General features: G+C 37.5%; 1 protein-coding gene across 1 annotated transcript in view; it reads right to left on the minus strand.

Annotated features, from left to right (window-relative positions):
* CLYBL (citramalyl-CoA lyase) overlaps nt 1-27,309 on the minus strand; it is a 243,556-nt gene that overhangs the window by 77,731 nt on the left and 138,516 nt on the right. Inside the window, 1 exon segment of the mRNA XM_069970730.1 lies at nt 12,050-12,254. Within this exon segment, the coding sequence (XP_069826831.1) occupies nt 12,050-12,254 (205 nt within the window).

A 27,309-nucleotide genomic window follows, 5' to 3' on the forward strand; every position in this document is an offset into this window, starting at 1 on the left:
GTGTGTTTGGCAATCTAATATTTTATTATTTGCTTGAAAAACATGCATTAAAAGCCGTCAAGAATTTACAAAGTAGAGTGTAGATGACTGGTATTTTCTTCTGAGATCAGATTTTATTGAAATTATGTTTTTTTTATCCTCATGGCTCAATTTATGTCAGCTTACCATGGAAGTAAATAAAGAGGGAGGAATTTCACTCTTTGCACATGAGATAAGTGAACATCAGTAGAAAACTCAACAACCATAAAGGAACAATAAAAATAAAACACATAGGAAACCATGACAAAAGCAAATCAAAGTGGGAATAATATGGTCTCTTTGGACTGAAAGAAGAACACAAGCAAAATGAACTACTCATAAGTGAATATGGCTTCAGTTGAAATAATTCTTTAAAGTCTGGTCACATGCCCTAGAGATAAGTACAAAAAGGCCACTACAGATAGTCTTCTTTGCCTTACTAGTTAAATAAATATAACATAGTCAGACAAATCAATATAAACATAAGAATACTGACAAAGGAATTAGGGGAAAAGAAGAAAAAAAGACGGTATTACCCTAAGAAAAAGTGACTTGTCTGTATTGACTATGTCTTACAGCAGTCACAGTGCTGGAGAGCGAGGCCTCCTGAAAGACCTATTTACAAAAGGTTGATCTCATCACATTTCTTTTTTAAAAGAGGCTCCTCAATAGGTAGTGTTCACATAGAAACATCTATTGTACTATTTCTAGCTTGTAACAATTCTAGTTAGACATGAGTTTGACTGTGTCCCACAGCTGTATCACAAAATGACAAACCAAACACATAATCCTTCTTAACACTTTTGTGTTGGGTAATCATTTGTTCTGACCATCAACATTGTCAATGGCTTTCCTGATTCAAACAGGATAATCCAAAGAGCTCACATGGAACATGAAAAGCGAAGAGCAGGCGTATTCGTTTGTATGTTTGACTTCTTTCATATGGATTAAGCGTTTCTCTAGACAGCCTTTTTTGTTTGTTCACCAAAAATATCTTTATTTACTGCACAATATATACACTTAATTTAAAGGATCAGTAATACTTCTTTACCAGCTAACCTAAAAATCCATCTAGCAGTCATGTGCACTTACACACTTCACCTTCAGGTATAGTCAAAAATTGTTTTGATATCCTTAACAAATAAGTAGTACCGTGCAGGATAAAGATGCTTTGTATAGATAATGGAACATCAGGATTTTTATGTAGTGCTGTGTAACTTACAGTATACAATGCATTTAGAATTCTAAAAATGTTTGCAAGTTTAACAGAAAAAATAATAAGCATAAGTATTCAGACCTTATGCTTTTTCACAAATGGCTCTATAGTTCTTAAATGGAAGAAAATTGGAACAACCAGGGCTGGCCACCCAACCAAAGTAAATGGGGGGGAAAGGGTCCTGGTAATAGAGGTTACCAAGAACCCCATGGTCACTCTGGCTGAGCTCCAAAGATCCTGTGTGCAGATTGGAGAAACTTTCAGAAGTCAACCATCACTGAAGAACTCTACCAATTTGGGGTTTATGGAACAGTGTCCAGAAAAAAAAGCATCTACTAGGTAAAAGAACTGTAAATGCCCACCTGGAGTTGGCAAAAAGCACCTAAAGGAGGTGAGAAACAAGACCTGGTCTGATTAAACCAAGATTTGACTTTTTGGCCTCAACTTTTAGCGTCATGTATGGAGCAAAGCACTGCTTATCACCTGCCCAGTACAGTGAAGCAGGGTGGTTGCCTCTTCTTCCATACTTTACAGTAATTGGTAATTCCCTTCAACTTGTCTATCTGGCCCCATAGCAGCTGCTACACATATTTCCATGATACCTTGAGTATTACTTGTTGAAGGTGGGCACCATAAACAGGAACTGAAACTTGTACACCTTTGTACTTTAATATACTGATTATTAACTCTTATATCAATAGAACATAACTGTCCACTGCCACCCAATGGCTCATGTAAAATAATAAGGACATTCCATAAGGCTGTAAATTTATATTCTACATGCCCTCTACATCACACCTACAGCACAGAGACTGAATATTGACTTCATGCTAAGTATTTGAGAATGTTATTACTTTGCTCAGAAAGTGTTACTTATTTCAATCTACAGAACACATTTAAATTGAATAAACCATCCTATTATACATGCAGATAGTTTTGATGAAATGTAATCTCAAAGAAGCAGATTATGAATGATTATATAAAAAAAAAAGCTAAATAAATAAGACTACTTTACTGAAAACCTTGTCTTACGTGTCTTCCCAAGGCGCCATGGCTTAAAACATGAAACAAAAAATAATAAACAACTTCAAAGTGCCACAAACAACTATCACCCTATGACCATTTCCTATTGGTTTTAATGTCATGAAGCACAAAGACTGCAAATAGCCTCTCAGTGGAGAAGCAGATTGGAAGTGATATCGGACAAATACAATCTGGAATTGGATTTTATGCAGTCCTGGAGGCTAAAATTAAGTTCTTCTCTTTAGAGGTTTAGAAGTGACCGGACAGCAGCATTAAGAGAAAAGCTCAAAACACAAGACACCAATACTTATTGCTTAACTATATATTTTTTTTCAGTGGATCCAAGTAGCTATAAATGATTTCATACTAACTCAGCAGTATATGTCAAGCAAGTATAAGAGCAAAAGTAGTCAAGCAGTAGTAATTCATAGGACTGTATTCTCTGATTTCTGCATTTAGATCACGTTTGTATCGAACTGGGTAAATCTTCTCATTTAGTTTTGCTATTTTTATGTAAACAGGCAAATCAGTTTGCGTAGTTTTTAATCCCTATTGTTCTGGGCCTTTTTTTAAATTTATTTTAAGTGCCCTTAATTCCTAAAGCGCTAGAGCGCTGTAAAAATAATAAGGGGTTAAAATACAGAATTTACGCATGCAGAACATAACATAAAATCAAGAAAAAACTACATGAATAAAATAAATGACAGACTGATACATACGGAGAGAGGACCCTGCCTGTGAGGGCTTGTGAACTACAAGAAACAAAACTAATTTCAATGAAAAAAATAAAAGCTGATAATGACAAACTGAGGCTATGTTCCGACATCTTTTTCAGGCAAAATAACTCTCGTTGTTTGATAATGATCATTATTGACGGCCATCATTTTAAAGGAGCGGCTTTTATTTTAAAAACAATGGCCATTATTTGGCATAAAAAGACATTGTGAGAACATAGCCTTATAATGAGATATATGTGAGAAAGAAGTACCCTACAATAAAAAAATAGCTATCAATCCATAAGGTGTATATTATTTATAAGGGACACATAATTTAACCCTCCCCACATGCATCTTCTTGCCTGGATAAGAGGCTGCAGTGAAGGGAGGTAAGTGCAGTCTCTTTCTTTCATCACACAGTTTGGGCATATTTGTTTTAACAAATATTTACTAGACAACCCTTTCAATCGCATATATGGCTACAATCTCTCTTATAATATATAATTTTTTTTTTTAATTGTAGTCTTTCATATAGTCATGCAGTACATTAGAAACATTAATAAAACACTAACCAACGCTTCACTATTTGCATTGACACATATTAAATTCAGGCATGAACTATTAGCTACTACACAGGCAATAAGAGTAATAAAGCTGGTCTATTGTTTATCAATACCTTTGCCTTTTAGAAAAATCCTCTACGCTTAATCTTGACGTTGCTTTTTGGCACAAGTGTATCATGACAGCATGACATCTAATAGAAAACTGTATTGTGTGCATGTTTGTTTGTCATTAAAACATTTTACTGCTCTTTGTTTTCTGTATATATCTGCCTTTAATATGATCTATTCGGCCTCTGCAATTTCACCCAGTTGTTTTCAGAAGAGGATTTTTACACTGAAAAGAAATAAACTTTTTTTTTTGCTATTACTAATGAACTGTTGATTCTTTTTAAAACTACATTTCCTTGGGCAGAATTTGTAAAAGACCAAATATATTTAGCAGCTAAAAGAAAAGCAGGAAAAAAAGTCCTGGTTACCTCAACAAGCAGTCACTGAATATCGGTCATTCAAGGGGTTGTCCAGTGAAAATCTTTTTCTTTCAAATCAACTGGTGTCAGAAAGTTATAAAGATTTGTAATTTACTTTTATTTAAAAATCTCAAGTCTTCACATACTTATCAGCTGCTGTATGTCCTGCGGGAAGTGGTGTTTTCTTTTCAGTCTGACACAGTGCTCTCTGCTGACATCTCTGTCTGAGACAGGAACTGTCAAGAGCAGGAAAGGTTTTCTATTTGAATTTGCTCCTGCTCTGGACAGTTCCCGTCTCGGACAAAAATGTCAGCAGAAAGCACTGTGTCAGACTGAAAAGAAAACACCACCTACTGCAGGACATAGAGAAGTAGATAAGTAAAAAGAATTAAATTACAAAATCTATTTAACTTTTAGAAACCAGTTGATTTGGATAACCCCTTTTACAATTAGAACAATTACGACTACAATTAATATATTTTTGAGCAATTGTATCTATAATTGGTGTAAATGAAAAGAAAAAGAATCATGATCTAGAACCAAAGAAAAAATATAATTTATCATTGGTCATCAAGGTTTTTATACATGAAAATTGTTATCAGGCTGGGTTTACTTGTAGTAAATATCTGGCTAAAGTAACCACTACCAAGGAGGATAATATAATATTACAGAGTAATTTGTAGAAGCTGGAAGTCTTGGGAAGAGAAATTACAAATTAAGTTTAATGTAAAGTTATGCACTTAGGATATATAAATAATAAGTACAATTATGTGCTTAATAAAACACTCTGTAAAATTGATTCTGAAAAGGCAGCGACTACCAAGGCATCAAAAGATAACGTAGTTTTGCCTCCTTATAAATCACTGGTCAGACCACACATGGAATACTGTATACAATTTTGGGCACCGGTATATAAGAAGGACACAGCTGAACTGGTGCGGGTGCAGAGGAAGTCGACCAAGGTCATTAAGGGAATGGGTAGTCTACAGTACAAGACAGATTATCAAACTTGGGGCTATTTAGTTTAGAAAAAATACACCTAAGGGCGATCTGATCACGGTGTACAAATATATGAAGTGACAGTACAAAGATATTTCTAGTGATCTTTTTACACCTGTAACTATGACAAGAGGGCATTCTCTACATCTAGAGCAAAGAAAGTTTCACCACCAGCACAGGTGCAGATTCTTTACTCTAAGAGCCACATGATTTTGTCATGGCTGATTCATGAAATAAGGCCTGGATGCTTTTCTTGAAAAATATAACATTAGAAGCTTTGTGGCACTTGATTGCATGAGATAAGATGCTGATGCAATATGGGGGAGACTTTCAGGGGAACAGTAACAGCAGTGAGATTACTAAAGCCATATTAATCTAAAAAAAATTAAGATGGTTTTTTAAAAATCATTTAAAATTACAGATACGTTTTCTATCATTTAATCCTAGGAAAAGAAGATGCCCAGAATTTGTGCAATTCGTCAATACTTGGACCTTTTACTATATAAAGCTCATTTACGCTACAAAAGCATGAACAAAAACGTTTTGAGGCCCTCACACCACCACACTTTGATCCTCAGTTTGGCAAATATGTTGGAAAACGTTCCAAAATATATATATAACAGAAGGCTGTGACATATTTCTTTGTAAACAATGCATCACATATAGGCTACAAATTGTATATATAACATAGTATCTTTCCACTGTATATTGTGTAGAATAGTGTATAATACTATGCAACTTTCTATGTTATACTTCAAAAAAATAACATCTCATAACCTACTTATGGTTTGGTGTGACAATCACCCTCTGTGATGTGGCTCCATTATTTCTAATGGAACTGCGTCACAGAGGGGAGGGGGGTTTGTCACACTGGCAGCTGGCGGACCAGCCCCCAATGCTTCATACCTAGCCGATTCTCAGGAATAGACCAGCACCGTGCGTGATAACCGGGTCGGTGTTCAAAAAAAGGACCGTGGCACCAGCATCCCCGCACCGGCGCTGGTCTATTCATGTTAAAAAAAAACCCATAAAGCGATGTACTAGTGGTACATTGACTTTAACATTCTTTATTGGCCCTTACAAAAACAGATGTTCATATATTATTCAAGATAGCCGCTCTTTAACACCCTTTTAAGTGTGACTATTTTAAACCCCTTAAGGTCAAAGCCAATTTTCGTTTTTGCACTTTTGCTTTTTCCACTTTATGTTTAAAAGTCCATAGGGCTTGCATTTTTTCACCTAAAGACGTATATGAGCGATTATTTTTTGTGAAACCAATTGTACTTTGCAATGACAGGCATTATTTTTCCATAACATATGCTGCGAAACCGGAAAAAAATCATTTGCGCTGTCAGATTGAAAAAAAAAAGGAATTTGTTTTGATTTCGGGGAGTTTTGCATTTACGCCGTTCGCCCTATGGTAAAACTGACTGGTCATGCATGTTCCTCAAGTCGTTACGATTACAACGATATGTAACATGTATAACTTTTATATTATCTGATGGCTTGTAAAAAATTCAAACTATTGTTAACAAATATATGTTCCTTAAAATCGCTTTATTCCTATGCTTACAGCGCTTTTATCCTTTGGTATATGGGTCTGTGTGAGGTGTAATTTTTTGCGCCATGATGCGTTCTTTCTATCGGTACCTTGATTGCGCATATACGACTTTTTGATCACTTTTTATTACATTTTTTCTGGATTTGATGCGACCAAAAATGCGCAATTTTGCACTTTGGGATATTTTTGGGCTTACGCCGTTTACCGTGCGAGATCAGGAATGTGATTAATTAATAGTTCGGGCGATTTCGCACACGGCGATAGCAAACATGTTTATTTATTTATTTATTTATTTACTTTTATTTATAACCTGGGAAAAGGGGGGTGATTCAGACTTTTATTAGGGGAGGGGGCTTTTTATTGACAACAACACTTTATTTATTTATTTTTTTACAGGGGACTTCTAGTTTATACACTTTGATCTCTCATTGAGATCTTTGCTTTATAGTTATACAGCAAAGATCAATGAGATCGGCACTCGTTTGCTTTCGGCTGCTGCAGCCGAAAACAAACGAGTGCCGAGCCGGGGACGGCGCCATCTTGGAGCGGTCCCCGGCCGGCTCCAGTAACGGAGATCGCTCCTCCGGGACAACGTCGGAGCGATCGGACCGTGCCCGCTAATAGCCGCAATCCCCGACTACATGAGGCACCCAGGATCGCGGCGGTTCAGAGCGGGGTCGCCGCGCGGCCCCGCTCTGAATGCCCGCACCCGCACGAGGACGTACAGTTACGTCTTCGTGCGGGAAAGGGTTAACATGTAAAAATTATCTAATGTAACTACAATCCAGGTTTTTTACGAAATAAAAATACTAATAAAATAATTGTATTTATGCTGTTTTATAAAGACCACTGCAGTAAAGATTTAAGATATATTGCAGGTCGGTCAATGTCATCAGCACATCTGTGGCATAGTAGATGGCTCTACGATTTCTAAGTTTATCATTCTGGTGAACCCATGACATCCTCTTAAAATATACTATGTTCTTGGCACTACATTTGTAAAACTATACTAATACAGCTAAAAAAAGGGATCTACAAATATTTCTAGGATAACAATGGAAACAGAATACTGTCACAAATGTTGAGTGCATCTAGTTTTTTTTTATTTTGTCTTATGTACCCTCCATTTCCATAATGATAAACCAACATGATGTCCCGTGAGTTTAGGACTGTCAGGGGAAAAAAAGTAAAATTTCTGCCTACTGTAGACTTCAGAGTATGGCTAGGTTCACACATCGTTTTTTTTTTTTTGTAAAGAACGGACGCTGATTGCAATGGCCTCAGCATCCGTTCTTTACTGCAGGGGCGGCATTGCATAGAATTCAATGCAGTACCGCCCGCTGTATTCACACGACGTTATTCTAACGCCGTTCTTTAGAGTGGGCATTAGTATAATGTTGCATTAAAGTGAATAATTGATTTGCGGGCACACCCAACAGTGCCCGCAAATCAGTTGAGAAACAGGAACGTTCCTGCAGCCGATACAGAGGTATCGGCTGCAGGAACAGGCTCAGTGAAGCCCGGCGGCTGGCTAACAGCGTCCGTTGTTGTGCAATGGACGCTGTTAAACGATGAGTGAACATAGCCTATCTATGTAGTTTAGAGTATGTCAATTACTGTCAGTTCTGAGGGGCTAATAGAAAACAGTCATTATTAATACATTTGCAGTTAATCCACAAAAGTATGTGCAATGTAATGTCATTTCCTCTATCAACATGGTAATAGGATTAAGTTTTCAATGATCTAAAAATCTTATTTGGCAGTAAAGGAAAACACACACATTTTTCACCAAAAGCTATAAACTCTAATGTAATCCCTGTTGGTTTTAACTAAATAGCCAAGAAACAAATTCTGTCTAGCTCTACTTAACACCCTCAATAAATACATAAATTTCCCTTTGAAGTTGTAAAATGAAAATGTTGAACAGGATAAGAAGTGTCTCAGGAGTCCAATCATTCTCCATCTCTAAGGCATCACAAATGTTTACATTTGAGGAAGATTAAGTAGAAAGTTTTAACAGATTAGGCCTTGTTTGCATGTATTAATCCCAATTTAAAGAGCTCATCATTACTGGTAAATGAAGGAGACCACTTGCTTTAACTTCAGCATGCTCCCTTCTTCCTCTCCCACTGTTATAATCCTGTTTTTTCCCCATTTGTAAATGTTGTTGACAGGAATGCAGAATTTAAATGAAGACGCACACCCAACACACATAAATAATAAAGACAAAACAGAATGTTTAAATGTTGACAGGAGATCAAGACTATCCAACATAAGCACTGAAATTAACATCTTTGGACAGATTAATATTTTCTGGATTAATCTCTAGACTGCATATATAGTGTTAATAGCTCCCGCTATTCAACTGGTCATTTCCAACCAAAGTTTTCAGGAACCAGTTTAAATGAGACCACCAGCTGACAACATAATTCTAGTCTACTTAAAAAGGTTGCCCAGGGATGTGCTTAGACAGGTGACAAACATAAAAAAAACAGCTATACTTACCTTTCTTGCTCTCAGTCTCTGCTCTCAGGCACTTCTGGTTTTTATTTCTAGGGTGTTTTTTTTTCATATACATACTTACCCTAGTGATTTAGTCAGGGCCGTATTACCAGCTGCTGCTGCCCTAGGCACTAAACCTGAAGACGCCATATCTTCACTCACCAATTAGCATCAGGATTTTCTAGTTTCTGAACATTATATTGATATGTGATCAGGCTTAGGCCGCGCTCCCACATTTACTGTTTGTCACCACATGCAGCTGAAACCATTTTCATGGTTTTTAACTTCTTAAAACATAAACAAATTCCGACATTGACTCAATGATTTGCATATTGTCTGAAGGAATTCTTCCCACAGGTTTGGTAGATTGTTAGGTAATAGCTCCAGGCGTCATATTTAACACCTCCACACCAGACCTGAACAATACTGCTATACTTTGACTGGATAACACCGCCAGCCACACCAGACCTGACCAATACTACCATACTGTGACTGGATAACACCGCCATACCACACCTGACCAATACCACCATACTGTGACTGAATAACACCGCCATACCAAACCTGACCAATACTGCCATACTGTGACTGGATAACACTGCCATACCACACCTGACCAATACCACCATACTGTGACTGGATAACACTGCCATACCAGACCTGACCAATACCACCATACTGTGACTGGATAAAACCGCCTTACCAAACCTGACCAATATCACCATACTGTGACTGGATAACTCCGCCATACCAGACCTGACCAATACCGCCATACTGTGACTGGATAACACCGCCATACCTCACCTGACCAATACCACCTTACCCCCAAGCCCTAAAAAAGACAACAGATTTACTGGCAAGTCTGAAAGAGAGGTGGGAGACTGAAAAAATTAAAAACAAAAATATTGTTTCCTGCCCCCTGCTTCCAGGTGCGGCACCCCTGAAAGGTACCCTAGGCACTGAAACACGGGTGCCTATTGGTAAATATGGCTCTGCATTTAGTGTGCTGGCCTTTTGTGTTTGACATGCCCCTTTTTTGCTCAAAATAACAATAACACTTCTTGGATCAGTACAAGAAATTCATAGAAAACTCCTTTAAGGGCGATCAATTTGACACCTATACGTTATTTGTTTAGGCACATGAAGCATAGCATTAATCAATATATATGGAATACTTTTCCTAACCACAAAATTACAGTCAGAACAAGTAAGTACTGTATCAGCAATAAGAAGACCAATGTGTACATAATTTAAGCATTACATGACTATTCACTGGGTGCATGATATGTTTTATGTGTTGATCATGTCTGTGTGGCTGATGTGAATATAATTTATAATGATGACTCTTTGTGTCATTGTGTCTCTTTTCTGTGTGTCATTTCAGCAGTAGGCTTATTGTTCCAAACTAGTCTGTGCATAGATTTCTCACCACCTATTAATTGTAAATACTCTGGGAAAACTCTGTTTTGATCAGTTTTCATGTTTTAGTATGTTGTACAACCTGGCTAAAAAGTCAAATTTAGAATGGCAATAGCACCTTGTGCACTGGGCATTTAACGAATAACTGATTTTCACTGATTTTGTCTCACATCTCCCTAATATGTATTCCATACTAGCTGATGATGTACCAGAGCTGACGCACACATGGTGTAGCTATGTGCTGCATAACGGCATCTGTTTACTGGGTGGTGTAGTGTAGGTTTAGATTTTAACTTGATGACTGTGAATGAAAACATTGTAATTTCATTCAGATTCTAAAAACATCTATTACACTCACAATATACAGAGCTGTGACACAAAGACAGATAGATATGCCTGCATTCACTGACAGCAATCAGAGATAGAACTATAACTTTTCATATTACAGAAACCTAGGCTCAGGGACACATGTAAGTTTATAGAAGCAGCACAGGTGCATGAAGATGTCTGCTGGGGATGGGTTAAAAAGTCAATAGACAGCTTACCCATCCCCCAGAGAGTAGATCACATTTCCTGAGACTACAAAGGGAGGGGGGAAGAGGGAGCTGAGCGTGGTCAGAGTGGACCCAGAGTAAAGGATTTTAGACATCCAGAGCGGTTATGAATGAGAAAAAAAAAACAGGGAAAGGGTGTAAGATAGGTCATACATGTATATTAGACATAGGGTGGTATTGGGAAGGGGGATTGTTTAGAATATCGTTTTTGTTACCCGGATAACCCTTTTAAGACTTGAATAAACTGGTAGCTTGGGCTTAGAAATAGCATATGGGGTTTAACACAGATAAATGTAGGTTTATGTATGTGTGAAAATCTGTGCTGGGATTACTTAGTAAATGGGAAAACAGTGGCTGAAACTTGTACAGAAAAGAACAGAACAATGCTATGGGTATAATCTTTTCTTTATAATTTTTCTGTCAGCTCCACTTCTGATTTTGGCTACACATAATAACCAAAATTTTGACAGAAACAAACACTGCCTAAAATACTATGTGTGAACATAGCCTGAAGCTATATTAAATCTTAAGGCTATGTTCACACAGTGTATTTTTAAAGACAAGAACGTCCATTCTTTTAATCAGCAACAATGGCCGTTCTTGCCTTTAAAAATATGAACTTCATTGAATTCAATTTAAACAACAGCCGTTGTTCAATGCCATGGAAATAATTGACCTGTCCATTATTTTCAGCCGTTGTTTTCAAGCAGCGCTCCAAAAATTATTGACAGTTTACACAGCATGTGGCTGTCTTGCGGTCATAGTGTGCCAGGAAACCAATGGTTAATTGATTTATATATGATTTTAAAATAATGTTCATCCAGCCAATAATGCAGTATTGGCCGGAAGAACATGTAAAACAACAGCCGTTGTTTGACAGTGCAAACGGACGTCAACGGCAGTTGTTTTTACACAGTGTGAACATAGCCTAAAATTGTACAACTACACAATTCACACTAAAATGCTTCTAAAGAGTCTGAAATAAAATAATATCAATAATTAATGGTTTACCTTTTTATTGATGGCTACTCCATCTTCACAGTCTAGCACAGCACAGTCCACATTGAGAGTGGAAATTTTCTGTATTTTTCTTTCATCGTTTCCAGGTATGTATAACACACCTCTGCGAGGGATGTACTTATGAGCATCTCGGATCTGACAATATAAACAGCTGTTTCTTGGTACCTTTGGAAAACCACCTGCACGTAGAGAAGATCTGAAAAACAAATTAAATTCAAAGTTAGGCTATGTTGACACAACGTCAAAAATATAGAAAAGGCGTCCGATTTTGATATTTTAAAAAAAACGTCAGTTTTTGCAGCAATTGAACTGACTGAAATGGCAATGCATTGACAGATGTCCAATGCACACAATGCATTGAATAACAGATGTTTTTATCGCGGACGTCAAAATAACAAACATGATCATTATTTTCAGACATCTTTTGCAAACAGCGGACGTTTTTTATTAGTTGTTCACACACAGTTTCTCTTTTGTCACCATTCTTTCTCTGTTTTTGCTATTAAATTCAATGGACTTTTCAATTAAGCCACACCCAAAGGCCAATTAGTAACTCAAACTAGAATAATGTACAAACACCAGTCATTGCACTAAGGGGAGGCCAGGCTGCTAAATGATGTCCGTTATTTTAGACTCAAAATGACGGACGTAATTTTAAACGGAGCTGATAAACTTCAATTATGAAATAAAAACGGATCAAAATGGATCCGTTTTTTTTTAACGGACACAAAAATTAAGTCGACTACATTTTTGTGTCCGTTAAAAAAACGGATCTGTTTTGATCCGTTTTTTTCTATAATGGAAGTCAATGGAAAAACGGATCAAAACGGATGCACAGAAATGCATCCTTTTTTTCCATCAGTTTTTCATCCGTTTTTTTGCAAAAAAACTGATAAAAATACGGATTGCCAAAACGTCGTGTGAACCCAGCCTAATAAAGTAAAATACAGATAATTGGAAAAATTTGAAAAGCTGGATGTCAGGGAAACATGATAACTAAAAAAAAAAAAGTAAATTTGAAACCTGCTTTATTTCACATCTACTGTTGATTTGGGTTTTGAGAGTTATAACAACAGTGAGACTTGAATTTTTTTCTTTATTAAATTGTTTGATAAAAATAAGGTTCATCGACGTTCATACATTTTCTGTTTTATCTAAAGAATCATCATATGACATAGCCAAGTTATGTTCTTTTCTCTTTATCCTCTGTGACAGCCCCCGCTCTATTAACAACAAGCTAAGTGCTAGTGCGAGAAGAATAAACCTGTTGTACAGTTCCAGAGCCATCGGCTGAAAAGGTTATGTGCAAATGGGCTTACTTGGTGCACTGGAGGTGGTCCCAGTGCATTGCTTTCTACAAGGCCTGTGCTAAGGACACAAAGTCCAGATACAGTAAGAGCTCAGCAATATTTAGAAATGAAATATACTTACTATGAATGGTCCATAACAATATAGCATTTTAGTTCAGTTGGGTATAGCTCTCTATTCATTATCCATCAGTGCACCCCTCTACTATACATCACCTTAAAGTTGAAATCCATTTTTAGCACTTGTTTGATCACTGTTAAAACTGGCATCTCATAATTATTATTATCACCAAATTTGCCCTCTATGAAGCTACTGCCCAGCAATGCCACTCACCCAATGCTGTATTTCGCAGGGTCCCTCATTGGTGAAACGCAGCGTTAGGTGAGTGGCATTGCTGGGCAGTAGCTTCATAGAGGGCATTTGTGGTGAGGAGATCCCACATTGGATTATGTCTTACAACTTAATTATTACCTGCAGTCTTGATCTTACTTTTCCTTACTTGGTTCTGGTGTGCCTCCCCCTCATTTTGTGGTATATGTGTATATATATATATATATATATATATATATATATATATATATATATTACATATGTGCGTATGCATGTTTGTACATTTATTCTATTTTTTCTCTGCCTTGCAATCCCTCCGTATGTACTTGCTTCCTGCATTTTTTTTTAAAAAAGAGCTTGTTTTTATTTGTTATGTAATAAATAAAGAGATATTTTTTTCAACATTTAAAGTTTATTGTCCAGCATTGTTATTCTTTATTGGGTATATATTCTGGTTTGTTATGCTTATGGACATATACTGTAGGTATTAAAAGGTCCTTTTGTAAGTATTATTATTATTATTATTATTATTATTATTATTAGGATATGTGCACACTGAGTAATTCTGATGGAAACTCCGCGGGCGCATGCTGAGAATTCCGCGACTGAATTTCCGTCAGAATTACTCAGTGTGCACATACCCTTATTGTGTTCGAAAGTGGCATATAAAGCTTCTTAACCACTGGTCGGAATTATTTTAATGGCAAAAATAAATACCTCTCTATTCTTTGGTTATCATGTTAAGACATTTTATTGAATTCTGTAATCCCAGGAAAGCCTAAATGCACCAGGACTCCACATAACAGTAAGAAATGGTTGTAGCAGAAGTTTCAAAATCATTGCAGATAAGCAGTAATTAGTCTGCCAATTTTCTGTCTACATTCAAACACAGACATCTATAAACTGGGGCCTAATTCATTACCAGGGTAGGCTTATCTTTCCCAGATGTTATAGCCTTTTCCCTGCAGGATATGAGCCTGACCTCTTTTCTAGCATTTCACTTTCTCTTACACATGCTAACTTTGTTAAACTACCTTAATGGATTGGAAAGTTTCTATCACACCCACCTTTTCAACATCAAGCTATACATATAAAGGTCTTTAAACTTTTTGTGATAAGTAATATCCTCAGGCACTTTAAAAGGTTAATCTGAACAAGTCTTCACACCATAACTAAAGGGATCAATACACTAAAGCAGGAAGGATGATGTTATTGTCCGCCATTGCCTCAGGTTGAAAGCAGGTGCCTCCTATGGTCACTCACAACACACACTGAATCTTAATGAAGACTCAGATTTGCTTTCATATAAGTTTATAATCACAAGTAACCATAGGTTCTCTATACACTAAAATAAAAAAATGAATGAGTAAACACAACCAAAGTAGTGTTGTCAACAATGAAGACAGAAATGAAAGCGAGAAGAGGGAAAGAAAGACATTCTATGGTCTATTTCATTATATTGTCATATTGCGCCCACCCCAAGGCAATTTTATCCAGAACTATGGTTCCTTTATACAGAGTGATAGAACTCAGCAGGATACCTAATGCCCCAAACTCCTTCTGCCATAGGGATTTCTGCAGTAAACATATATCAGCCATATGTGTCCAGGTAAAAAGAAAATATCTATACCTATTGTGAGCAATAACTAATCCAGTAATCTCCTCTAAATGGCATTTCTCCTAAATCTTGTCATGTTCTGTATTCTAATCAATTAATTTTATCCATGTATCTTCCATGGTGACAAAGATGCCCAAATCAGCAAACAAATGTGTTCACGGTTCAGTAAAGTCTATACCACTTATAAAATAACCCTTATGTGAAGTGATATCGCATAATATATCAGGATACTGGTAACAGGTCATTTTATTATTTGGCTACATCAGATTTTACTAGCAATATTCTTGAAAGTGTATGGGATCATGCATGGCCAGAAATGTGGGTCACAGAACTATATGGTTATAGTATGGAGCAATGTTCTTTTTTTTTCATCAATCCTCATTTTAACCTACATATAAATTTAAATAGCAGCACCTTTTTCTCTATTCATATAAACAATAGGGCTGATTAAAAGCCTAATACTTGGAAAATGTAAACATTAACTAGCCAATCTAAAAAGGCACCAAATTTATGACAGTGGTTCATGTGGTTTGATAAATTTGGTACATTTTCAGACTCTAACTTTACACCACCTATTGGGTGGCTTTCATGATGCCGATAGGTTGCATTGTTGAACCACATTCCCTTACAACTAGGTCACACCTCTTGTCAAATGAGGTACAAGAGGTGTCTAGAACCCATAATACATGTAGCGCAAAGCATATAGGCCAGGCTTTTTATGCCCAGACAAATAGTAAAACAATAGGGTCTTCAAAATGCCCCTAGTTTATTTTGGGCACAGACAGCATCTAGATTATCAGGCAGTGACTTGCCAACTAAGCTCCAACAGTTACAGAAGCATTTACCAGCTATCCACTGGATGAGTAATAAAAAGTAGGTCACTAGGGGTCCTAACAATCCTAACTAGGAGGCATTTAAATAGGGCAGTGGTCAATGGCCACCATTCCATTTAAACGTCTAGCTACAGTCTTTCATTTATGGCAAATAATGCTATCCCCAGCAGTTTAGTAACTATCACCTATTCAGTTATTAGGTAATAAATGCCTGAAGGATAGGATGCCTGATAACAATTGATGCTTTGAGTTGCATAATGAGTTGTCATCAGTTTCTGTTAAAAGAAGGATGCCGGACCACCTGAAGTATGTGAACCCAGCCTAACAGCCTTTCATATCGCACTGTGATTCCTCCTGTATTGTTGTGTGGTTTATTTTACGTAGCATTGTATGAATTTTTGTGTGTCAATAATCCACTACATTTTTTCAATGTTCTTTTATCTGTTTTAGCTGGCTTTGCATTTTCTTTGGAATAAAGGTACAATTTGCCATAACACTGTGGTCTTATATGTTTTTTCCCAGCTAGTGGGTTATGTATTATTATTCGACCCCTGTGGGCATACTATTGTGAGGTCTTGGCTCTGTTTGTAGGTTAATAATGTGATCTTGAAAATAAAACCCACAATACAAGTTAAAATTCCATGACAAATAAGTCATTTCTTGTGTTTTTCTTGTTTCTTTTCTAAACATGGAGACCTGGAGCTACTCTTTTTAAGTATTATTGATCAATTCTATTTCCTGTTAAGATGCAGTTCCCTGGTGCTGTGAAATGCAAAAGCTACCATCTGTCAGGTCTATAGACCTAGCAGAATTCCCTGAATCAAACTGGTTATAAAAATCTAACAAAAAGATTCTTCCTTATCTCTCAACAATTAGTCTTAAGAGCCTTCAACATGTCCTTTTTTATACATGTTTTATTCTCCATTAAAATGTTATTACCGGTATGCAGGAGGCCAAAACAATACTAAATAACTTTATTTTTTGTAAGAATAAAACCAAAAAGCAAACATAATACATTACTACGTGATGCATAATAAACTGCTAATCCTTAACTTTTTATTACAATTATTGGAGAGCTCAGCTAGTTAGTTCCTAGGAGCGCATAATTGGCTCCTAAATTCGACACCATTTTTTTGCCTACAAATTTAAGCTATAAAAACAGGTAATCATGTCAGTGGATAAATTCACTAAGAATTTATCTTGTAGCCTTATCCAAACATCCCAGTTGCTTCTCTTAGATATGAAATTCATACAACACAAATAAGGGAGTCAACAGGAGGCTGAATATTCAAGACTTTGCAAATTTGATAAATATAGCCTGAAATAAAGTTGACTAATAGCCAACTTCCCAACCTTGCAAAAACACGCTTCCCTGTAAACCCATTAAAATACCCAATAGTATGCTTATAGTAAGCCACTGAAACATGATAAATTTGGAGTCAAGCAGAGTACACGGTAAGGGACATATTACTTGTCAGCATTTGCACATGATATCTTGCTAAGCTGAGGTTGAGTCCAAATGCTACAGAATAAATCAATGTCCTGATGTACTGAAAGATGCTGTTCGATGGCACTCAGAAGCACAGCTAAGATATATATTGCAAAAACTACACTGCTCTTCAATTAGACATAGAAATTACAAAATATAAATCAGCAACTGAATATTTAATTAGTAATTCAGTAAAATTGTATTTTCTAACATCTAACACGGAGGACATCCAGATTTATGGCCGATTAATTATAAAGCTTTAGACCCACAACTGTGCTGCTTCTTCTCACAATGTTAGTGTGATGTGACAAATAAAAGCAAATGATATTCATCCAAATTAATGGGGATTTTCTTAAACCTATCCATTTTTTAAAATTTCCCCCTTTAATATAAAGTGCTTCAATATGGCCTTCCCTTACAGCCTAGACTGAAACATAAGGCTTGGGGAAGACATTGACAATCTGCATAGATTAACATTGATTTATCCTGAATTTCTTTGTCAATACCCAAATGCAGATTATAATTTTGCAATACTAAAATTATTTTCTATTCGTGTTACAGTCTTGTTAACAGATTCAGTGGTGATCATAGTACTTGTCACCAAACTTTGTTTTCATCATGCAAATTTAAAGGAAACCTGTCATCCTCTTCAAGCGGTCTCAATCAAGTCATCTGGGCATTTTTTGGCAGCTTCTCCCCATCTTACCAAACTTGATTGATACATCTATCCCTATCTGGGTATAGGTTGGGATATATCAATCAAGACAGGTGGACCAGAGCCCTTGTCAATGACTCGTAGTTTAGGCAGCATGAAAGTGATGATAGGTTTTTAAACAGATACTATTTGAATAAATAGAGCTGTAGCTTTTCATTTAAAGGAATATCCATGTCCATGTTTTAACTCCATTTTCCTTTTCCTGTGTACCCTATTAGTTATTAAGACCATATTTACACTAAATGTATTTGTTGGAATTTCATTGTGGATTCTGCAAAGCAAACTAAAGTGCAATAAAAATATGGGACTACATAAGTGCTCAAAATCAGTCTATCCTATTGAAGAGATTATTTTTCTGAAAGAAGTTACATCTCACATCTTAAGAACATATGGGCTACCTATGTACCATGCAGATCAAAACAGGTATTATCATACATACTAAACATTAAGGCTATATTCCCACTTTGGGAACATATTGGGGGAAGGCGGCCATCTCATTATATAGACGGGCGCTAATAATCATCACGATCATTATCAGCGTCTGTCTATATAACAAGACGGCTGCCTACCCCCAATATGTTCCTGAAGTGGGAACATATCCTAAAAGTGCAATTCAGATAAAGAAATGTAGTAATAGTAAAATGAGACACAGAACACAGACGCTTCAGTAACTTATTAAAAGATTTTATAGTCACAGTCATTTACCACCTACAAGCAGCAATGTCTTCACTAGAATAAAAACAAAAATAAAAACTATACCAGCACAAAACAGTACTTTTACTTTGATTTATATTAATCCCAAAGCACATCCCTATTAGATTTTGGAATGGACATTTGTAAGGCTGCCCCTTAACACATCATATACCAGTCACACCACCTATGGAAATAGAGGAAATGACATACATTTAAAACGGAGGGGAAAAAAGTACATACTTAACTACAAAACTAAATGTGCACAAAAAATTCTATACATATGTGGTGAGCAAATGTCTCAATTAAATTAAAGTGGTCATTAATAATTAGTATAATGTATAAATAGCACAAAGTTACCCATTTCCGGTTTACAGATAACCAATACATAAAGTCTTTGTCAAATTACTTTTGTGTTGAAATAAAAAAACAAACAAAAAAAAACGTAGGAAAAGAGAAAGGAGCATAGGGAGGAAAAGAAAGAAAAATACTCACGCGCACACACACTATTTAGTTACCCAAACAATTGGACAGGTACATTTGTATACATTTATAATTATCAACTAATACTTATGTTTAACACCAATAAAATTGTGCTAGGCTGCATTAACACTATCTATCTACCTCTGAGGCAATATGACTAGCATATGGTTTGAATTACATAAAAAATATATAAGGACATACAATTTCTACAATGCATATAAGACAATGCAGTGTCCCCCCAAAAAACAAGGAAAGCACAGCAAGGAAACAGCAACTGAAATTACAAAACTCCAGGATTTGCACAATAATGGCATTTAATTAAGAAAAAGATACAAGTTGTTTATAACAAACACCAGCAGGACTTGTGCAAACAGTGAGCGCTCACAACAGAGGATGTGTGTCTACTAAAAACCCACCGTCTGATGAGCTGCTCCAGCTGCAGAGCATGCATTTTATCACACTGGCTAATAACCACAGTTATGGTTTTAATTTTAATCGTTTCTTCTGTAGGCTTGTTTCTCAAACAATTAGCGCTAATGAATGGCCAAAATAGCTTGGATCATATATGTCTAATTGCAGTCAAGAGCAGTTCTCGTCTGAATGTACATTTCAATTTCCCTCTGCGGGTAATGTTTGTTAATTGTATTTCTTTATATAGCACGTGAAAAAAGGCAGCTTGTTCAAAAAGAGACCAAGTGTTCTCTTCTTTCCCTTTGTTCAGACAAGAAGCTAAAGTCACTTCAAGAGCACTTAATCCCATCATCCGCGGTTACAATTGCCTTACAGCATCAATCAAAAAGAATCTGAAGTAAGATGATGCAGCTATATTGTGTAATTAAAAGCAATTCAGGTAGTTATTGCTTGGGGCACTTTGCAGGTCCAAGTACTTAAAATGGCACGGCAGGGTTCCTAAATACTGTAGTGTTTTAAAGTTGGTCAGCAACAATATCTCACAGAGAAAAGGGGAGGAATATGCAAAAAACATCCTCTCCCAGTGTGTATTGTGTAGTGAAAGAAAAGAGGAGGATCAGCTGACAGATTCATGACAAAAATTACAACACCCTTATTGATGACCAAAAGAGAGAAAGAAAACAGAAGCAAAGTGTGGGGTGCATTACCCAAGAGACAAATGTTTAGAAGGCATGTGTATTTTCTTTTCTTTTGTTGCACAGTAATTGAGAATCACAAACATGCATTGTTATTACAGCAAAACAACTACTTTATTTACCTCTTCACCGAACTACATTGTTTCCTATAGCACAATGTAAAATATTTCCAACTTGTAATTGTAGAAATGTAAAGCTATGGCTCGGTTTGTGTAATAGAACATGGTACATATTTGTTTCACTGTTATTGGAAAAGAATAATTAGAAATATATAGTTTAATTGTTTTATATTCAATTTTACAGAGCTAGGATGTGTTAGGGTGCCTAACTGTATTATTATATATATTGACACCCATATGATAATAATGCAGCTTCAAGTCTTGCACTTAATTCCAAGTGAACACTTGCCAAGAGAAAGCTTGGGCCAGTTTAACTCCCTCACTGTATACTTTTTAGATAAGAATTCCATTTTTTTTTTAATTGCATTCCATCAGATCAAGGCCTGTAAAATGATGGATAATTACCAGAGCATTACAAGAGGGCATACTTCATCCTTATGCTATGTTCACACTATGTTTAACAGCAATGGACGCTGTTAAACTGCCGGACGCCGGGATGCATTTAGAACGTTCCTGCAGCCCGTTACCTCTGTATTGGCTGCAGAAATGTTCTTTTTTTTAACATTAACTCAATTAACCATTCACTTCAATGGCTTCAATGTAATGTTCCACCGCCGCACATTGCATTATGTGAACAGCGATTGTTTCCAGGCGCTGTTCCATTAACAGGGTCCTGAAATAATAGGCAGGTACATTATTTTAATGCCGTTCTAAAGAAAGGGCATTAATATAACGCTGTGTGACCAAGGGGACACAGAGACACAGGACACTGAGCATCCCTCTGCCATCATCCTCTTCTGCAGCCACAGCCCGCACAGCTCTGGGAGTTGGGTCGTGACATCACTATTTTATCCAGGAAGTGAAGCCTTGATGAAGTAGTAAGTGCAGGAAAAAAAGCACTTTATGTGCATTTCCCTTAATAAGTGTATATTGGTGATTTGTATTGGGGGGCAACACAACAATATAATAAAAAATTTAGCCGGACTTCTTACGTAGGCGTCTGTGTCAACGTCATCGTTCCCCAGAGGGTGAGAGCCTCGAAGGACAGAGACTTGCTAGCACCTAACCAGGGTGTGAAGATCATCTTGCGTCTGTCCAACACACTGTGGTGACGTTTTTCTTTTTTATGTCTATTTGTATGTTGGAGATTTTTCATCTTTATTGTGGAAATTGCAAAATTTTAATATAAAGAGGAACAAGTTTTTCGCAAACATGAAGTTGTAATGTCCCATTACTTATTGCATTTGATTTTATTTCCAGCATTGTAACACATTGAGCAGTACCAAATACGTGTATTTTCTTCTATTCCCAAATTGATTATTTGCATTGGGGGAATGGGAACTTTGGGGGACAAATATGAAACTTACATCAGGGGTGTATGCCAGGGAGAAGGAGCAGATTCACCCCTATGGCGTACACCTGCCATATCCCCCCGCTCGGCGATGGGGGGACTCGGCAAGGTGGGGAGGAGGCATGGCCTTCTACTGCTCCTCATTTATTATGATTTACGCATAATATCATCTCGCATAAATCATGATCCAAATCTACATCTGCTGGAAGCTGGCCGGAATTACTAAGAGGAATAAGGAAAAGGGAGGGGGCCTTATTTAAGACCCATGAATGAGTATGCCAGTCTAAATAAATCCCCCCCCCTTGTGGTTAATTTATTTATTTTTTTAACTGTCTGATTGATTACAGGTATAATACAATTCAGTACAGTATACCTGTCAGTGTTAGGCTATGTTCACACAATGTCAAAAAAGAGAAAAGGCATTTTTTTGTTATTGACACGATTTAATTTAGTTCAATGCAATGCATTGAAGTCAATGGGATGACGGACGTCTAATACACATGGTATATAAAATGAAGATGTTGTGTGCGTGAACGTCAAATAATGATCATGTCAATTATTTTTTAACGTCTATTGCAAACAGTGGAGATTATTTTTCAGTTGCTCACGCAGGGTTTTTCTTTTTTGCTATTAAATTCAAAGGCTTTTCAATTAAAGACACACAAAGGCCAATTGGTCCACCGAATAATGTACCAACAGCCGTCATTGCACCGACGGGGGGCCAAACAGTGAAATGAAAGACGTCATTGTAAACTAAAAATGGTGGGTGTAATTTTAAATGGAGAGGAAAAAACATGTGAATATAGCCCAACAATGACATGCATAGCAGATCAGAATTTGGGCATAACCTGATTGGCTTTTGTAGCAAGGACATGGCCAACCTCAGGTCTCTGCAGTTGCTTTGCAGAGTCCCAATAGTAAACATTGAGAGATTTCTCCCTCTGTAGCACTGATAGAAGCTGCTGTCAAACGGTCTGCAACATCTCTAGGGTTTATTGTCGGAATTTTAACACAATTATGATCCTGACAATTTCGGTGGGTGCCCAGCTTTAATTGACAGCTGGAACCTGCCTCGGTTGGCACCATCCATAGGCAAGTTAATAGTTTAACAGCTAATACTTGTTTTCCTCATTAAATAACAATTCTTTTACACTGTGCACTGTGCCTAACCCCTTGGCTATACCCATTGTACAATAATGCTGAATATGTGCTCCATACACCATGGGTACAGACTGCTAACAGCAACTAACCCTCATCAGTGAGCTGCATTTGAGATCTCTCTAATGCTGGTCATTTAAGATGCCCCAGTCAATATCTACTGTAGCACCTATATTACTTATTAGGGTTTTCAACAGGTGCTGGTCTTATTAGAGATCTGATCAGCTGCTCACAATGCAGATGAAGGGTGTTGATCCTTATCTATGGTAGCCAGGGACCTTCTAAAGATCTACTATACAAGCCTAAAACTACACTGTACGGATCTGATAATACTACCATACTAACCTGGGGCCCATTCCCGGCCTTCGTGCATCTCCTGGCCCGTCCCCAGCGCAGGCAGTGTGACGTACACTGGCTGCGCTGGGAACCCCCTGAAGCTTTCACGAGCAGCTGAACGTCTCATCGGAGACGCTCGGCTGTCGGGAGAGTTTCAGGAAAATGATAGAGGCTTCAGGTACTTCTGGAGCCTCCGTCATTCTCCCGAAGCTCGGCTGCTCGGGGGAGCTTCAGGGGGTCCCCGCCGCAGGCAGTGTACGTGACACTGCTTGCGCCGGGAACGGTCTGGGAGACGCACGGAGGCCGGGAACGGGCCCCAGGTGAGTTAAAGGTTTTTTTTTTTTATAATAGTCGCCCCATACGGTTTGCTGCCATTTTTGAGCCCCCCCCCCCACCGTATGGGGTGACCATACCCGGCATATTAGACGACCGCCACCTTCTAAGATTTTTCAGGGTTAAAAAGTTGTCATATACACTGTAAAATACAGAATATGGCCAATTAAGAGACTGCTTGCACAAATTCCCTAGGTGATGGAGGGGATTTATTTTTTTATGTATAAAAATGCCTAAATTACCCCCCAAAAATTGACGTTATTGGTATCAGCACATGTAGATTAAGGTCCAAATTATTTAAATATGATTGCAATCGTGAAGGGGTTAAGTAATGTAATAGAAATATCACAAACATGGTTCCCAGTAAATTTTTAAAGGAGATGTCTAATTTAAGAATAAATCCAATGTCTATGGGCCCTATTCCACGGGCCAATCAATAATGTAAACGAGCGCCGATCTGCTAGATCGGCGCTTGTTTACTGGGCCTATTCCACGGCCCGATGATCGTTAAGCGAGGGCTGCAGGGAAATCATTACCGATGTCCTTGCAGCCCTTGCAGCATACATTACCTAGTAGGGCTTCTCCTCCGCTCCGTCTTCATCCCGGTCCCGCTCACAGTATCAACTCCGGAGCAGCCTAACTGAGCTGTCAGACCACTCAGCCAATCTCTGGCCGCGGCGGACCCAGCCTGCGATTGGCTGAGCGGTCTGACAGCTCAGTCAGGCGGCACCGAAGCTGCTGCTGCGCATGGGACCGGGACGAAGACGGAGGAGGAAAAGCCCTGCTAGGTAATGTATGCTGCTTGAATCATCGGTCGCCCGCCGCGAATCGCTATTCCACGCAGCGATGCGCGGTGGGTGACCGATAATTTTAGGTTTGGGCATAAATAAACAATCAGCCGATGACACGATTATCGCTCCGTGGAATAGGCCCCTATATGTATGTTGCCATTTTTTTCTGCCGTTTGTTTCCCCCTAATTTTCTAGCCCAAACAGAACCAAACAAAATCTGGCTCTGTCTGAAGCCTAATATAACATTTCCTGATAAGATAGCAGACATTTAAAAGGGTTATCCAGTGCTACATGGCCACTTTTCCCCCCCTCTCTTGTCCAGTTTGGGTGGGGTTTCAAACCCAGTTCCACTGAAGTAAATGGAGCTTAATTGCAAACCACACCTGAACTGGATACAAGAGAGGGGGAAAAGTGGCCATGCTTTTGTAGTGCTGGATAACCCCATTAATTTCCCTTGATGTAGGAACAAAAAGAGAAGATGTATTCAGACTGATACTTATAAAATATATAATTTTTTTGTACAGCAAAGAATAAACAATCAAAAACAATTATAAACCAGTTCTCATACCAATAAGACAGAACCCTCCTATTGTCTCCCACAGAACATATGGGGGGATTATCTTATCCGGACCAATAAAATGCATACGGAATGTGTTGTAAAACATTGTTAAAACTGAAAACTCCTCTTCCACTTGTCATTCCTAGTCATTAATGAGGAACTCTGATCTACTTCTAAAACCAGTTTTATAATTATAACATATCACGTATGGCTGAAATTAGAAACCCAGACATTTGCTAGTAGACATCTAAGAGCAAAGCAAGAACTGAACATTTGCATTGCAAATTTCACATTTCCGCTCTTTTTCTACTGATTTGTAAAAAGTAAAATAATTTTCCCCCCTCCACTAAAAGGAAATTCGGCAACTACAAGAAAATATATCACTGACAGATGGATGACTACATGTACAGATAACATTACACTAGAAATTATGGAAGAGCTTCAACAAAAATCAAAGCAATATGATTTCTGTAAAAATAATAGCAGCATATGGATCAACAATAAAAAACATTTGCTGTCAGATAATATGGTGATCCTTCCAACAGAAACTAAGAGAGAGCTGGCCATTTGCCACGTCTTGGTGCCAGATATGAAAAGCTGACTGGTAATTCATTTTTACTTTATAATTCACAGTAGACAATAAAAACCTTTTTTTAAATTTATTTTTATACTTATTCGTGCTTTTGGTTTAAAAAAAGAAAAATCCTGCAGTTTTCATTTAGTTTATATAGAAAAATTATATTCTTAGAATTTCGTTATATGTAAAGCTTAACCTATTATATTTAACTTAATTTAACTATAAATATAGATACAATATTTTCTTTTAATTACACTGGTTTAGAAATACATTATCTGTCTTCCACTCTTAAAATCTACAAAGGGCCCTGTTACATGAATCAGGCCGATTCGGCCAATTATCTCTCTGTGTAATAGAGAGAACGATCAGCCAAAGAAACGATCATCTGCTGATCTTTTCTTTAGGTCCAGACCTAAAATTATCGGGCATCAGGCGCTCATCACTACGTGTAATAGTGATGCGAGGCCAACGGCTGATGTTTTTAGTATAAAATAATAAAGTATTAACTTACCTTACTACATTCCCTGGTCTCACCCCATTTTAGCAATAGACCACCAGGCATACTGGTATTAAAGGAGAAGTCCGGCAAAATTTTTATTAATGTATTGTATTGCCCCCCCAAAAGTTATACAAATCACCAATATACACTTATTATGGGAAATGCTTATAAAGTGCTTTTTTCCCTGCACTTACTACTGTATCAAGGCTTCACTTCCTGGATAAAATGGTGATGTCACGACCCGACTCCCAGAGCTGTGCGGGCTGTGGCTGCTGGAGTGGATGATGGCAGAGGGACACTGAGGGACACAGGGTACTGGAGGGACAACGATCATCCCTCTGCCATCATCCTCTCCAGCAGCCACAGCCTGCACAGCTCTAGGTGTCGGGTCATAACATCATTTTATCCAGGAAGTGAAGCCTTGATGCAGTAGTAAGTGCAGGGAAAAAAATCATTTCAAAAAGCATTTCAATAATTTCAAAAAGCATTTCCCGTAATAAGTGTATATTGGTGATTTGTATAACTTTTAGGGGGCAATACAATACTTTAATAAAAATTTTCACCAGACTTCTCCTTTAACCTCTTTTCTGCCCTGACGAAAGAGCTGGATATTAGCCCATTATCCCTTTCCCTGTCATACTATTTCATACTATTCCTTTTTCTGTTTACTATAATCAACCCTTCCAATTTTTAATTGTGGTTTTGAACTACCCAGTTTAGAGACAAGAGAGCAAAAGAGAATGATAAGGTTTTACCCAGAACTTGGAAACAAACTGTCCACCTCTGTATGAGACAATATTGTTTGGTATACCATGGAGACGAAGGATATGATGAGAGATGTTAACCATTAGGCATTCGACCATATAGTAGTCTTCCCTGAAAAACTGACAGTTTAGTGAGGAGGTCTATGGATACTGTATGTGGGACCATGGTTTCTGTGGAAAAGGTTAGGGGGA

Source organism: Dendropsophus ebraccatus, chromosome 5, assembly GCF_027789765.1.
Source record: "Dendropsophus ebraccatus isolate aDenEbr1 chromosome 5, aDenEbr1.pat, whole genome shotgun sequence".
NCBI lineage: Eukaryota > Metazoa > Chordata > Amphibia > Anura > Hylidae > Dendropsophus > Dendropsophus ebraccatus.